At 39.6% G+C, this 16,788-nt stretch overlaps 1 protein-coding gene across 1 annotated transcript; it reads left to right on the top strand.

Moving 5' to 3' along the window:
- Positions 1-218: 218 nt before the first annotated feature.
- htr5ab (5-hydroxytryptamine (serotonin) receptor 5A-b) lies at positions 219-6,042 on the top strand (the record flags this gene model as incomplete). Its single annotated transcript, XM_083936259.1, has 2 exons — positions 219-926; positions 5,710-6,042. The coding sequence occupies 2 exons, from the start codon at positions 219-221 to the stop codon at positions 6,040-6,042; spliced, it is 1,041 nt and encodes a 346-aa protein (XP_083792385.1).
- Positions 6,043-16,788: the final 10,746 nt, after the last annotated feature.

Below are 16,788 nucleotides of genomic sequence, written 5' to 3'. Positions count from 1 at the left end.
TCGTAGAAGCTACTATTTTCGCGAGAATCACATCTTCAACCTTTGGCATAGGTTGTTGAATTTTATGGAATTGTCATTGATACAAAGGGTTTTTGGATGTGAGGGACCTGTACATGTAACAGTCACATTAAAATAGTTTCTCCCTCTTGTCTCGCCCGACTGCAGAAACGGTCTCTGAATCGTCTTGGCCCTTCGCTGCGGGGCTGTGAGTGGCTGCCATGACATATTCCAACACCAGCATACTGACAGCCAACTTCACTGAACCTTTGGATGGCCATGACTCTGGGGGAAACATCTACAGGCCTTTTTCTGTTTTTAGCGTGCTCACTCTCACATTACTTGCAATGCTGGTGGTGGCCACCTTCGTGTGGAACTTGCTGGTGCTGGTGACCATCCTGAGGGTGAGGACATTCCATCGGGTGCCCCATAACCTTGTGGCTTCCATGGCCATCTCTGACGTGATGGTGGCCGCCCTGGTCATGCCACTCAGCCTCGTCCATGAGCTGAACGGCAGACTGTGGAAGCTGGGCCGGGTGCTGTGCCAGGTGTGGATCTCCTTCGACGTGCTCTGCTGCACGGCCAGCATCTGGAACGTGACAGCCATTGCGCTGGACCGCTACTGGTCCATCACCAGGCACCTGGAGTACACACTCAAGACACGCAAAAAGATCTCCAATGTGATGATCGCGCTCACGTGGCTGCTGTCCTCCATCATTTCCCTGTCGCCTCTTTTTGGGTGGGGGGAGACCTACACACAGGGGATGAAGTGCCAGGTGAGCCAGGAGCCGTCCTACACAATCTTTTCCACCTTCGGAGCATTCTACCTGCCACTTTGTGTGGTGCTGTTTGTTTACTGGAAGATCTACAAGGCTGCCAAGTTTCGGATTGGCTCCCGCAAGACCAACACAATAACACCAATGGCTGAGGTGATTATTCATTTGACCTTTTTTAAAAACAATTTTCTAAAAATAACATCATTATCCTCCCCCTTGTAAAAGTATTGGGTAATATACAGATGGACATTCCTTGAAACCAGTCAAAGAGCTGAAATAAGCTGTACGTGAGTCAGCAAGGTTGGTTGACAACATTTCATATGCCCATCATGTTGAGAAATTGTTGTGGAGGTAATTAACGACATGTTCTTAGTACAAATAAGCTGTGTCGACCACTAAGGCCTGTCAAGATGCAGAGAATGGGCAAGGGAAACTGTGCAGTAGCCTAAAATATCATCACTTATTGAAAGCATAGTGGAAACCGGCCACTTTTGTCAGGAAAAACAAGCGTACACAGCTCAAAGCGCCACTACAACCTACTGCTCTGCCAGAACGACTGTCGTAGCAGATAGCCACAGAGATGTGAGTAGGCAATCACTACATTCTCACATCACTCTATTACTATTACGTTGCACCTGCCTACTACCACAACAGACCATGTTGTTAAATCCCTAAAATCCACATTTGTATGATTTGGCAGTCCTAACCAGATAGCTATCAATAACGGCCCACAGTACAAAAGTGAGAACGGAAAGGTTTTTGCAGACAGTGTGACATTTTACATGCCAAGTCCTCACAACCCACCAGAGCATGCTGTTCAAACTCTAAAACCCACAATTAGCATTAAAATAATATAGAGTAACACTGACGACTTCCACTGGTGTAAGCCCACCGGAACTGCTCATAGGACAAAAGATCTGAACCACACTCCATTCACTTGAAAATAATCTGGTCCCTAAGTGGCCCAATAAAGCCCTCATCAGGCGCAGAGATGCAAAGACATGGAGAGGACCGGCTTTCACCATCTGGGATAAATGCAAAAGGAAACGCAGAGGCTATGTAAACAAACTAGATGTAGGAAAAATTTAGAACCCAATACCAGGGCTCTGGTCGTGCACAGAGTGAGAGTAACCCTACAAAGGCCGGCTTTAACAGGGTCTGATAGACCAGACTTTAATATGTGAAGGTAATGTAATATTCACCTACAGAGGTCAATTTCAAAATTCTGATTTACTTTGTCCTGAAGGAAACATTAAGGAAATCTGGGGTGTTATTGTTTATCTTGACACAGTCAAGCTGTTGATGCCTAGTAGGTCATAATTCTTGAGTAAAATAATTAGTTATTACCTAATAATTACCTAAGGGGGAAATATCATGGTATTAGTTAATAAATGTGTTTGGATTCAATAAGCACTGTACACTGTGACGAGCTGTATGCGAGTTAGCAAAGTTGGTTTTCATAAAACACATGTTCTGAGTACAAATGAACTGTGTTGGCCAGCAGTTTGTTTGACACCCTCGCCTATATTGATGGTGAATAGTTTTCCTTCTTCCCCTTCTCAAATGGCTGATGCCCCCGACCTGCAGTTGCTGTGCAATTATTTATCATTTTGCTGATGAGCTATTCAACAGCAATCACAGGAACATAACTATCTAATGTATCAGCATACGGACAAATAATTGCAGCAATCCTGCTCATCACCACCAGCTTGTTAATGTGCGTAGGCAGAAGGTAGAGGGCTATAAATACCATCTCAAGCATCTTTATTGGACTACAGCAACTTATTGGCTTTGGCGGTTCTCTAATCAGCAGATACAAAAGGTCTAGATTTATTCTTTAAGCATTAGCAAACATTTAATCAGGCAAATTTTCACCTGACCTTGTGGCAGGGAGTGCAATTTGAAAAGCCCTAGTGATAGAGATGTCACCACTTTTAGACATCTTAGAGCAGACACCTCTTTTTTCACCTATAAGAATCCTCTTAGGAAAATCATTCAGTATCTGAACATTTTGAGAACTTTGCAAACGTCCACAGGGAAAAAGGTTTCACAGAAAATACACGGTGAAGGTTTTTTTCTACTAATTGCATGTGATGCATATACTTTGAAATGATCCCCCAATCCTCAAAATACCGCTTAGTTATGCAATCACGAGGCCCTAAATTAGGAGATCATGGTCAAGGAGGACCAATTGTCAAATAAATTATTCTTTCACTGGTTTGATAGACCAACTTTATGTCAAGTTTCATTACTCAGGCAATGACTCTTGTAGCTATAGCAATTAAAATGAATATGTTTTATTAGTCTGCTTTCCACAGTCATCTCATGGTTGTATTATACATGTATCATTACCCAGCTAAAGTTTATTCTCATCATTACCTAGCGTAGACTACATGAGTCGGGGCACAGAGCCTTGCAAAGTCTGCATGGAGTTGTGATGTAAGTGATTGCATTCACATCCAAGATAATAAACCTGCACTCATCCATCACAACACCCACTCAAAGACATTTAGACAACACACACAAACATGCAACTAGAAAAGTGCCGACTCTTGGCCTATGCACAATAACACTACAGTACTGAAGTACTAGTACTATTATTGTTTCTATGCCCAGTGTTATTTAGCATGCCAGTCATGTTGTGATAGTTACTGTAGTGTAGTAGTACTGTACTGTCCCCTTGTTAACGGGACTATGTAGGTGACTATAGTTTGCTCGTTCCGCTTTGTACTTGATGTTGCTGCTGTGATCGCTTGCTGGCTTGCAATTGGCTCTGCAATGGAGAGCTTTCTACAGGCTCTGTGAGTGTTGGCATCCTCCACAGTAAAGGAAGATAAATGTTATATACCTCATCCTGAGTAATCCTTCCTCTTGTACATAAACATCTAATATCCCTTGTTAGTTGAAGCTAACAGTTCCAAAAGCCATAAATGCAACAGTTAATGTCTCTGCAAACACAAAAACTGATGTTAAAAAAATGATGAATTAACTTCTATCTCTACCATTTATATTTCATAAAACCATAAAACTGTCTAGCGAATTGACTGAATTACCTGACCTTTAATAGTACACTTGTTTTTCTTTTTTCGACAAGTATATCCTTTTAACATATGGAAAAAGCAGTGAAAGATTCATGAAAAGAAAAAAGAACATCTATCATCTATATGTGCAGGTAGGAGATTGTTCTCAGGAAAAAGACAGTGTACACTCAATCCCACTGGAAACTGCTTTTCACATCTCTTATGCTAACAGCATTGTTAAGTTTTAGAGCATATGATTAGCAAAAGGGGAGCTTGTCTCTAAAGTAAAAAATCCACATCCAAAGCTCACTAATAAACATGTATGTCGTTTGTTTGAGTCATACAGAAACAGAAATGTTAAGGTGTTTTCGGACAGCGTTGCCAATCTAGTTGTAAGCTAGCCAGCAACGTACGTACAGACTATTTGCATCTTTGTTATTTCTAGCCTCTCTCTCTCTTTTTTTCTCTTGTCTGTACATTCATTAAGTCATTAAATAAAGCCCCAGGATGAGTGCAAATTTGTCAGTCAGGATCAAACATTTTTAATTTGTGAAGACGCATACATTCAGTGAAAATTGATGCAACACAGTAAGAATGGCTATTAGTTGTTTTACAGGGGTTTACACTGTAACTGTTTCTTTTCTCAGACAGTGACTACCTGAAGTCTCTGCTGATTGCCTAGTAACCTCACAGGAAGTCACCGTTATTGGCTCTCTGTTCGTCAAGAAATTGTATCCTACTCCCAGCACATTACGCCGTAAAACCACCAATTGACATTTTTACATTTAAGTTTGTGTGCGGATTAAGCAAACAAATTGTAACATAGGTCTTAATTAGTGAACAAAAAATTGAATTTCCCCTTGCAGGATTAATAAAGGAACTCTTCTTCTTCTTGTTCTTCTTCTTCTTCTTGTTCTCCTTCTTCTTCTTCTTCTTCTTCTTCTTCTTCTTCTTCTTCTTCTTCTTCTTCTTCTTCTTCAGAGGCTTAGGAAGGAGCCAGGCCAACTGTTTCTATCTGCTTCCAGTCTTTATGCTAAGTTATGCTAACAATCTCTTTAGCGTCATATTCATTAGGTCTGTGTTTTGGTTTGTTAACGTTAAACATTGTTAAAGTTAAAACGTCTCAGGTTGCTGGGAGTTTTTCATTCAATGATGGAAAACAAAATTTAGTTTTTAGTGAGTCATTTAAGATTAATCTCGCCCTCTCAGTTTGAAGGTACATCATAACCTCATTACTTCTTCCGTTAAGCGCCCATTTTTCATACCACACAATCTAATGTTGAAGTGTCTCAAACCATCCACTGAATTTGAAACCTCCCTTTTGACAGCACTCTGCTTTTAACCTACAGCCTTTCCTGTAAATGGACTCGCTTCATCCATCTTATCAGTTTAGGCTCTGCTGACCCGTATTGATTCAACTAAATTTACTGCAGAATGAATATGTTTCTCCATCCCAGAGAGGTGCACATTCTTGTTTAAATGATGAACATAACACAGCCGCTCAGAGTGTTAGTCTGTGCATTTTACTTCTGACACATTATAGAGGGATGATTCTGCTTTATGATTCGGGCAACTTCCCCTGATAAACAAAAAAATAAGTCAGCCTTGAACTGTGTTGGCAACAAATAAGAGGAGAAAGTCAGCAGATTAATGTTGAAATTTTCATCCTCCCTTTCCCAGCTCTGCAGTATGTTTGTGAAATGGCACAAAATGGGTTGCTGGAAAATGAAGATTAAGACACTGCTCTGGCTTTATGCTCTGTGTCTTGTGTGCACTTCTTTTCAGCCTATAATCCATGTTTTGTTGAGCAGCCAAAATGGCCTATATTGTTAAAGTAATTGATTTTCCAATTCTAATGCTAAGCAGGTATGTCTGATTGGAGTAACAGATTTATTCTCTCATCGGCTCCCTTCCAGGTAAAGGACGATACACATCAGCCACAGATGGTATTTACTGTGCGCCACGCCACTGTGACCTTCCAGACGGATGGGGACACATGGCGCGAGCAGAAGGAGAAAAAGGCAGCGCTGATGGTAGGCATTTTGATCGGTGTATTTGTACTTTGCTGGATCCCATTCTTCATCACCGAGCTCATCGTCCCACTGTGCTCCTGTGACATCCCGCCCATCTTGAAGAGCATCTTTCTGTGGCTGGGATACTCCAACTCCTTCTTTAATCCACTCATATACACCGCCTTTAATAAGAACTACAACAATGCCCTGAGGAACCTCTTCTCAAGGCAGCGCTGAGCCACTCGGCAGAAACACTACACCAGCATGCACTTCAAAAGTTATTCCTCCAGACAGGACTGACCTGTCTGTATCCATTACTCAATCATTCTTCAGATAGATAACCAAGGAGACTATGTCTGAACACACTGTCTTAAAAAAATGTGTTGTTTTTATTTATATGTTGTTTACTATCAAGCTGAGGTAACCTCACAGCTGGACTGGGACAGGCAGAATGTTAGTCAAACAAATCGGTTGAGTTACGGCAGTAGTGGATACAGTGCTGCCTGTCTACATGTTGGTTTTCTTCTGTCGTTTCAGGATCATTAGAGAGGAATCTGTGTTAACTCTCTTCTAAACAGTTTAATCATCATATTTGAAGTTGCTGGAAATAATTTCAAGTAAAGCTTGAATAAATATTTAAAAAGGTCTTTGAGAAATGCACATAAAGTACCTCATGAATAAAAAATCAAGAACAAACTGATTCTTTTCTAAACTACACAATAAAATACTCATGATCTAAGAGAACACTTCAAACTAAAAACAAACTAATTTGATTATAAAAGAGAAGGACCTGAAGTCTCTCCAGTGAATAGATCTCCACCTTATAGCAAAGTAGACAAGAACTATCTGGCTTCACATGCAATTTATTTATACACACTTCTGGATTAATGTTCAGTCGCTCCTCTGATGCTAGCTATACAACTAATCTTTTTGCACATACACCTACACACTCCCATGCCTTTTACTAAGCAGGGAAATAGCAGAACGAGTTATCATTTCCATCATCTTTGAATAGATGCATTGGTGAGGAACTGCAGCCACGAATTACCACATCTCACTTCAGATAAATAAAGTAATCATAAGATACAGAAGATGTGTGGACTAGTGTAAAGCTAATCAAACCATCATCACAACAATAGATTTGTTAGCCTGAGAGGTCATTACATTGGAAAATACCAAAATAGTATTGTTTTATTGTCAAGAGAAGGTAAAGTTTTGAGACAATGCATGTTTTAAAGTGTGACTTGTGGCGTTATGGGAATAAGAGAAGCTAATGTAAACCAATACAAATATCCCTTATGAGCTCAGCACACAAAACCTGTGCTTCAGTTGGTCTAATGCTGTGCTTTATGACTCCCCTGTTTCCTGAGTGAACACTGCAGAATCCGTTAAGTGAACATGTGTTTTTGTGTGTTACTGTATACTGTTATGTGAACAATTAAGCATGACAAAGTGATCCTCAGCAAATAGTTATGCTTTATGTAAGCAAGCTACTGTTGGAGAGCAACATCAAAATATCACATTTTGTTTTCACCCAGTACATCTAACAGCGCTGTCCAGTGAAAACCATGTATCTCAAGAGTTCAAGAAAATCTCCTTTATTCTTCTGATAAATAAACATGCCTACATGCTAATTTTAGCATGTTAACATTTGCAGAATTACAGTGCTACCCCGCTGATGTTTACCAGGTTTAATGTTGACTATGTTCATCATTGTCTAGTGTGTGAGCATGCTAACATTAGCACTAAACAAACTGCTGCTGATGCAGGTATTTGGTCATTAACAACAAATTAAAACGTGAAGAATGGCGATTCCTTTTTAGACATTTCACAGAAAACACGAATGGTGGTGGAACAACAAAGTCATTAGGATTCATTCAGTGGTCTCTATGGATACCATAGCAAATTACATGTAAATCTATCTAATAGTTTTTGAGATATTTCAGTTTGGATCAGAGCAGTAGACTGATGAACAGACATTGCCATTCCATTATATGAAAAATGTGTTGTTGCAAAGCTGAAAATGGGTGTTTTAACTCATTACAAGTTTATATTTTAGTGATACATAGTTTCCATGTGACTTAAATATTTTAACAGAATACAAGAGAATCTTTTTCCTACTCAAATTTTTGTAAACAAAGTTAGACTACAGTATGTAAGACAAGACTGCAGGATGGTCTCTACCTGACTTCAGCCTTTTACCTTGATTTGTACTTTTACATTATATTTTACTGGATGTTAAAAACTTACAGACCTCAAATGACATTATTTATGAGTAAGAGTAGCTTTTTTCAAATTTACCATATATACATATATAAGAAATACAAACTTTAGTGAAATAATAATAATTTAGAATATTACATTGAGAAGGGTACTATATATCATGATGAAAAAATAAATGTATATGAAAAGGGAATCAGCCCACTATTTACAATGGTAGTTCTAATGAAAATATTCTGTGGTAATGAAATGCATGGAATATAGACAGAAACCGAAATTAGGTATGAAACTGATCTGTTCTCTCTGAGCACTGACGTATTTCATGTATTAATCGTATGACTTGCTGGTTGACCTGAGCCAATGGTGTTCTGCAGTATTTACTTATTCAGTTGACTTCGTACTGCTCTCCAGATTGATTATCGACCCTTTGACCCTCTTACAGTATGTCTTTTTCTGTGTGGTGACCCAGCTCAGGAAATGCAATGTGTTACAGAAATGTGTTGTTTATTATTTATCTGTTTTTGTCATGTCCAAAAGAAGTTAAGAAAATAATAATAAAATGTGGACAATAACCTCCCTCAGAGACACTTTTTGGAAATCCTTACTTGTATTTACACCTGGAAAAAACAGACATAGTACTGGAATTTTAAAAGATCCACCCTGTGTAATGTGTCAGTGTTTTTTTCAATGTATGCATGTTTTCTTCCACAGAAGCCTTGGATAATAAAATTGACAATAAACGAACCCTTGATTTGCAGTGTCAACTTTGACACCTTGACCAGCAAGCTCATGAAAGGGTTTTCAGTTTGAGCCACGAGGTATACTTGAGCAATAGCTCACGACAGGCTGTGGTATGTTGTGATTATATCACTATCACTAATTCATTTATGATCATTAAGGAGGCCATATTATAAACAGGCTTTCGGGTATTCTATCTCTCTACGGTGCCACTGCCAGCATTTCAGTGCCAAGTGTGAGGCTGCTCCTGTTCAAAGGAGCACATGCATCCATGTTTTCAGGGAAGACAGCATGCATGAAAATGTGGCTTGGCTAAACTCATTTAGGATTAGAACCAGATGCCTCTGGTAAGGCAAACCTGTGCTTTACAGAGTTGTACAGAAATAGATGCAACAAGCAGCCTCATAACACATGCACAATGAATATACTCTGTCACCACTCCCCGCAAAAAATATGACAACAAATGAAAATTGGCTAAATACAGACATTTGTGAGGATTTTAATCAGGAAACATTTGTATTAAACATACCTGAACACAATAGCATTTGTTGTGTGCATATCCCTTGGGTTTCTGGATAACATATGTACTGTAATATCCCAGGTAAATGACATGTAAACAAATATATCCCTAGTCAACACTAGACTCTAGAAACAATAAAATAGGCTTTATGTAATGGGTGAAGTACATGCAGTGGAGACGATGTTGTAGAATGACTAGACAGGACCAGATGTCCCGCACTACCTGGTTTCTCTTATCTTCACAGCAAAGTGGACTCACTCTCTTGTTGTACAAGACGTTGTCAACTGTGTGACTCTGTTGTTGTTCCACTTGTTATTCTGCAACAGCTCAGTTTTATCCAAATAGAAACTGCACAGCAGGACTGTGAAGAAGAGGATCCCAGTGAGCATATATGTGATCTGAATGAGCGCATCACTCACGCTCTCAGCCCCCGCTTGTCTCCTTGCTGACTTTTAATACAGGTTCTGAGGGCAAAACAGAGGTAATTGTAGCAGATTGGGAAATTGTAAATAGTAAAATACTCTAGAGGACATACTAGCTGATAAACCATTCTTTGCCTCAGGAAAGAACTGAGATGGACAGTGCTTACTGGATTTTTAAAGTTTCTTCTTACATATTTTAATTCATGAGCTCTGCTAAAGTGCTGTTTTTCTTTTCCCCAAATATAAGTATACGCTGTAGATCAAAATAAGAAAACAAGTTAATACTTGATTTATTATGAAATGCTGTAATTCATTATTGCTCAGCATTTGATAGAATATCTGCTGTGGCTATACCACTGCTGTCCGAGCATGTTTTTATTTAAATAACCAAGGCACTTCAACAAAAACCTTCATTTTGGGAAAAACAGTGAACAAAATTAGAGAAAACTTTCAGAAACCTCCCAGTTATTGGTGTTAATCTGGAACCTGGTGACAATTTACTTAATGGCCGGACACCCCCTATTTATCTGGCAGCTCTCCTGGTTACTTTGCAAGATGGCAAGTCGCTCCTAGGAAATTGAAACCCTGCAAAAGCAGGTTATCCAGATGAAGGCCAAAGGGAGTTCCAAGTCTGTGATTATCAGAATATTGAAACTTTAAAAGGACACGGATTGTCCCTCGAAAAGGCCGGTCACCAGTTCAGTGTTGAACAGGGCAAGGATCTGGAAACACTGTCTCGCTTAAGACTTTTTGGACTGAAAGCCCACTCTGCAGTGACCAAACCTCTCATCAGCAGAAAGAATAAAAAAGCTAGACTTGCCTTTGCTGAGGAGCATGTTGCGTGGACATAGGTAAACTGGTCCAGAGTGCATTTTAGTGAAGAGAGTATGTTCAATTTATTTGGAAGAATACTGAAACAATGAAATGGCCAGCCCAGAGTTCAGCTCTAACCCTCAAAGAGAATCTCTGGAAAATCCCTAGCAACAAAGTAATGACTAAGAAACCCACTACAGTTTCTAAACTGTGGAAGAGACTGAAGAAGAATGGACCAAGCTCAACCCAGAGCAGTGTGAGAAACTAGTGATGTCCTGTGGGCCCAGATGTGCTGAAGTCATTCAAAGTTGTGGCCTCTATACTTCCTATTCATTTTTGAATCCTACAGCCCTGTTTAAATCTACTCTTCTGACCCAATGGTTACTCTTCTCTAATTTTGTTCACAAAATAAAGGTTTTTGTTGAAGTGCCTTGGTTATTTAAAAAATACACACTAGTACAGCAGTGGTATAGCCACAGAGGATATTTTATCAAATTATGAATAGTAAAAAAATAACCCTATTTCAGAATAAATCAAGTATTAATAATTTCTTCTTTAATATTTTCTCCAGTGTTTTAGCTATCTAAAACTGTGCTCAAAACATTGCATTGTTAGGACATTTATTCGAGTGATTTTATATATTTCACAGCAGTCTTACAACATAAAAAATATTTCTGTGAAATGACAAAAGCAGCAAAAAAAAAAAAAAAAAACACAACAATGTGCAGTAGTAGAAAAAAGACTAACGCAACATTCACACCAAACACAAAGCAAATTTTGACCTTGTTACTGGCACGATTTTGTTCATCGGGATCATACTGGGATCAAACTTGTTTATTCACGTTGTACATACCAACAATGTTTCTTTCTATCATCAACAATGGCAGAAACGAACCATTATTGCTGCTTTGTACCCTTTTTGGAAGTCCCAGATACATCAGAAAACCAAAGACTGTTGTGTCTGGGGTTTATAACGTTACCTTGATGTACACACAGCTTGGTGAATATCACCACCTTTTCACGGAAATGTGTTTGGATAACTGCCGCCTCCAGCGCTCCCTGTGGTTCAGACTCCCCTGTGATTTAACTACATCATGACGGTTTGTAAAAAGTCTGAATGCTTTGTCAGGTCTGTCCGTAAGACCACAAGCAAATTACTTTTAAAATGACAGACTGCAGTTATTTAGTCCATAATACAACTTTGAGTCATATTTTACTTTGGTTGCGCGTGAATATAAAATACTACTTCAATAAAGTTTCCCTTCAGCCTTAAAAAGAAGACGATTTGAAATTCTAGGGAAACGCTGTCATCAAAATTCTTAAGCACCGCTAAGAGTCATCAGTCTTTTGTAGGAGGTCATGAGCAATTACATCATCTGTTGCTCTGATCACTGATCTATTTCTCACGTTGTTCTTTTTTCTGCTTCCTCTCGCTTCTGACCCCTTCGCTGTCATTCACTGTAATAACTCACTGCCAGTCCATGAATAGTTAATACAATGTAGGTGGGAAGAATCTCAATCAGATTCAGCAGACTGCTGTGCCACAGATGAATTAAGATAAACCTATGACATTTTAAATGGGAGCACTCTGGAGTACTTCTATCAGCCTCTAAAGCCTTTCTAAGTAGTAATGCATCCTCTTGTGTTAACAGTGGCGTTATACAGTTTGTGTGTGCACAATTTGTTTCAAAATATCCTGTCCATACATCCTCAAAAGAAAAATATGATTTTTTTTAAGGGGTTGCGGTGGAGTGAAATAAAAAATGTCTTATCTTTTGTGTTGTCTGAATGTCTGAATTTCAATTTTACAGCCCAGTGGGCATGGATAAAAACCCTTGCAGACATGGAGAGAGAACAGAGAGAAAGAAAGTTTAAAAAAAAAAAAAAAAGCATAGACAGATGAGTCTCAATAGTGTCACAAGGGGGGTTGCTCCCAGTGAGATTAAGCAGGTGTTGTAATGTCGAGATTGCAGGAAATCCCAAGCAAACTAATTCAGCAGGTGATTGCTGAGAGTGGGTAAATGGTAAACTGTGTGAAGTCTCAGCATGTGTTCATCAGGGAGACAAGACACAGATGTGCATGCACAGAAACACAAATAAGATATAGAGGCCAGTTATATAGAAGAAGACAAAGAGGTTACAGTGTTGGTATTCAGTCATTCAATTGCAGGGGAGTCAAAGCAAAAACAGGTAATTCCCCTGTTCAATACTGAAAAGATATACCAACACAGCCACATGCACTGTTGCTATGGCACCAAGATGGTGAAAGAAAGCTCTGCACATGTCTGTGAAGATTCTCAGTCACCGAGGTTATATAGGATGTGTATGAGCGTGAGGTTAAATTGTCATTTGTTCTTGCTGTAAGACTCAAGAGTCTTAATACATCTTCATCAAGTCTGCTCGCCTTTGATTTAAAGCTTGCATTCATTCAGAAAAACTGCAAAGAGAAAGACTGAAACAAGTACTCCCTTTTCAAAACTAGTGCACACCGCCTTTGTTTTGTGCAGTTAGGTATATTAGGTTTGAAATGCTTGGCTCAGTTTGCATACGGGAATCCAGCAAAGTTCACCGAAAACTGCAAGGTTATGCCTGAGTGAGGGCGCTTCTCTTGGCAAGCGAGACAGCCTGAGGGAAGTATCGAGAAGGGGGGTGATGTCATGCTTGGCAGAACTGTGTGGTACTTTGGTAAGGAGCAGCATATGTATTGTCATTCTTTCTGCTCATTTTTTCATCTGATTTAGTCCAGACTGATGCCCTCAACTTCAATCACTTCAGACGATGTTTGCACGCGTCACTTTGATGTCTGGCGATGAGCATGTCGGCACTGTTTTATCCCTGCTCACATTGTACACCCCCAGTGTGAGAGCATCTGGTTTGAATTCCCTTGAAGAAACATTACAATATGAATGAGATCTATTGCACAGGAACAAAATGCGGTTGATTGCCCTGCCTGATGATCAGAACGGCGATGAAAACACCATGACCACGAGCTTCAGGATTTGAAAGTAAGAAATCCCCCTGGTTGTGCTCACTAACACAGATTTAGAGCTGCCTTAGAAACCACATTGACCCAACCTCTGCAACTGGAACAAGAGCCGGCATTACAGCTCATATGTTAGCGCCACAACAAGTCCAAGGGGGAAAAGAGGCTTTTTTTTGCATTCCATTGTTGTAGTGCATTCATATTCAGGAGATGTTTGTGGTACATTGGCAGGCACTAAACCAACTACATGATCCTAAACACCCCATTACCTCATTTTCAGACAGTGAAAACATGATTTCTTTGGTGTTTTTCCCAAGATGAGCATCGTTTGGAAAACTGCAATATTTTGTTCAGCTTGTTGCTATGGTATTCTGTGGAAGGAATATATCTATACAGGCTTAGCTGGAGCCTTTTCTATTATGTAAGCTGCATAAACATCAGTAAATCCTTGTTTGAGATCAAACCAAAATATGATACCATCCCACTTGTTGTTTTTTTTTCAATTATATCAAAGAAAGTTTTATATCCATTTGATTCAATTTCTGCATCCACACCAGAGCTGGAAGCATCCACAAGATGCAAAAACATCTCTATGGCACACTGTAGCATTTTTGTTAAGGTATTTGGCAAACTGTGCATTGCTGAAATGTCTGCAGAGGTAACCTTTATTGGCCATCTGATTGCCTGATAGTTTCCACTTCTGCTGTACCTGTTTTTGAGGGATTCAAACTGCATGAGGAAATGTTGAATTAGCATATCATTGCCCTCTGAAGAGAAGCACATAACAACTAAAATGTGAAATCTCAGTTAGTGTGGTGTCCTAAGGTTATGTCCAGCATCATTAGAATATGTGCAGTGTTGTGTCAGATTTTGAAATGTCGTCAGTTACTGAATACAAATGACACTGAATTTTTTGTAATACGTAACGTAATGTGTAACGTAATCTAATCTGCATACTTTTGTAATACTTAAAAATAAAACAATGAAAATCTTGCACTTCATATCAAAAAATTGACTCCGCCACAAAAATGTGAGCTCCACAAATAGTATTTGTTTCTTCTATAAACATCTTGAAACATTTTAACACAAATAAAATATATTTTGCATATGTTCAGCATAGATGCAAATTAAATCTGGGCTGACAACAGTTGGGTTTTTTTGTAATCTGTTTACATTATCCTGATAACACATAATCCCCAACACTGTGTGTGTGCATCATGTTTGTTAATTATGTGATTATCAAATATTCAGTCAAAGAATGCAGAATAGTTGTGACTGCTGGCAAACTACAAGGCCGTTTGAATTTAGCACCATTGTCTACCCCTGCCTTGGGTTTTTTATAGTTACAGTTGGTCCACACAAACTCCACTCCACACAGCCCACTTCTCATTTTAAATGTCCTCTTGGGCTGCAGCACTTAACAACATCTTCTCTCTGCCAGCCCAGGAAGGCTCAATACCACCTTAATCATAAGAGCTTAACCTAAAATGCATTGCGAATTCTCCACAGGAAAAGTCATATGAATGCAATGTTTTGCATTATACACGGAGAACTAAAGAATTACAATCTGAAAAATTCACGATCGGGAAAACAGTATTGCCATAGATCATATAATGATATACTGTAGTTGGGGTTGTGAATATTGGTTGGTCAGTCACCATCTATAGATCTGTGTGTGTGTGTGTGTGTGTGTGTGTGTGTGTGTGTGTGTGTGTGTGTGTGTGTGTGTGTGTGTGTGTGTGTGTGTGTGTGTGTGTGTGTGTGTGTGTGTGTGAGTTTATAGTTTCAGCAGTTTCTAAAAGGCAGTCTGTGGTGTTCATTTGATTATTGATTATTCAATTAGGGAGATTGCACTGTGCTGAGTGGGCAGATTCAAGAGGAGTGAGCAGGCCCATTTGCTAAAGCATGTTGACTTTGATCATGGAAATAAGTGTTGTGTAGGTGGTTGTAACCCTGATCAGTGAGGATACTCTCTCTCTCTCTCTCTCTCTCTCTCTCTCTCTCTCTTTCTTTCTCTCTCTCTCCCTCTCTCTCTCTCTCTCTCTCTCTCTCTCTCTCTCTCTCTTTCTCTCTCTCTCTCTTTCTTTCTCTCTCTCTCCCTCTCTCTCCCTCTCTCTCTCTCTCTCTCTCTCTCTCTCTCAACACGCCTATCAGGCGTTCTGCAAACCGTTGACATTTGACATTTTTGACACCCTTTTATGCTTGTATGTGACATACCAGACTTTCAACTGACTCCAATGCAAGAACGAAATATTACACATTTAGAGCAAGTGCTTCAGAAGTCAGGTGATGTAGTTCAACACACCTCAAACTCCACTGAGGGAGGAGGTCGGCATGGCTGGTTGTGTCAGACACACACACTGGTTAGGTCACCCAGGAGACCATTTTTCGTGAACATGTACTGGACTTTCATCGGGGAGACCACAGTCCAATTTAATTACATAACAGACATAATTATTTTAACCCCAGCTACAATATTTTCCCGAACCCTAAACCCTACCATGTCATTTGTATGCCTAAACCTGAATAACATTAATAGTTTTTGATTGAATTAATGTTAAACATGTTTTTAAAACTGCAACCGTGGAGCGTCAAAAAGTGTCGGTGACACGTTGATATTCAACATATCTGTGGTTTGCAGAAATGTACAATTTCAATGCTAACGTTATATTCTGGGAACTGGGTTGAAAAAATGATGCCATTCTCCAAACTCTTGAAATGCAGAGTATCTTTCTTATTGGAGGCCCATGCACACTATTTTAACATGTGGAGAAAGCCACAGTTTGACAGGCCTATCATGCCTAGTTACAGTTGCTAAGCTATGATTGGGCAAAAGCTGCTCAGTGGAAAGCTTTGGCGAATGGTTGATTGACTTCAAATCGAACATACAATTAAAAAAGATTTACTCTTAATGACAAAAAGGAAACAAAGCTTGATCACGATGGATGTGACTATTAGACGCAGTGTGTGTGTGTGTGCGTGCGTGCGTGCGTGCGTGCGTGCGTGTGTGCGTGCGTGCGTGCGTGCGTGCGTGCGTGTGTGTGTGTGTAATGTCCAGTAGTGTGTATGTGCATGTGAGTCATTTGTCCTCATCAAGACAGGAAGGGGCTGCCAGACGGAGGTCAATCAAACCTTCATCACAGCCCTGATTCACAGGAAATGTATGCACAAGGCAACAAAGCATGGACAAGCACACAATAATCTTCAAAGCAGAGTGATCAACATCGGTCCACTTGCTGTGTGGGCTCTGACAATAGTGTGTGAAACTGGTTCAAGCCTCATGCAGG

Source organism: Echiichthys vipera (assembly GCF_963691815.1).
Source record: "Echiichthys vipera genome assembly, chromosome: 21".
Lineage (NCBI taxonomy): Eukaryota > Metazoa > Chordata > Actinopteri > Perciformes > Trachinidae > Echiichthys > Echiichthys vipera.
The sequence above is the reverse complement of the archived record's forward strand: the minus strand, read 5'-3'. Positions and strand labels throughout refer to the sequence as shown.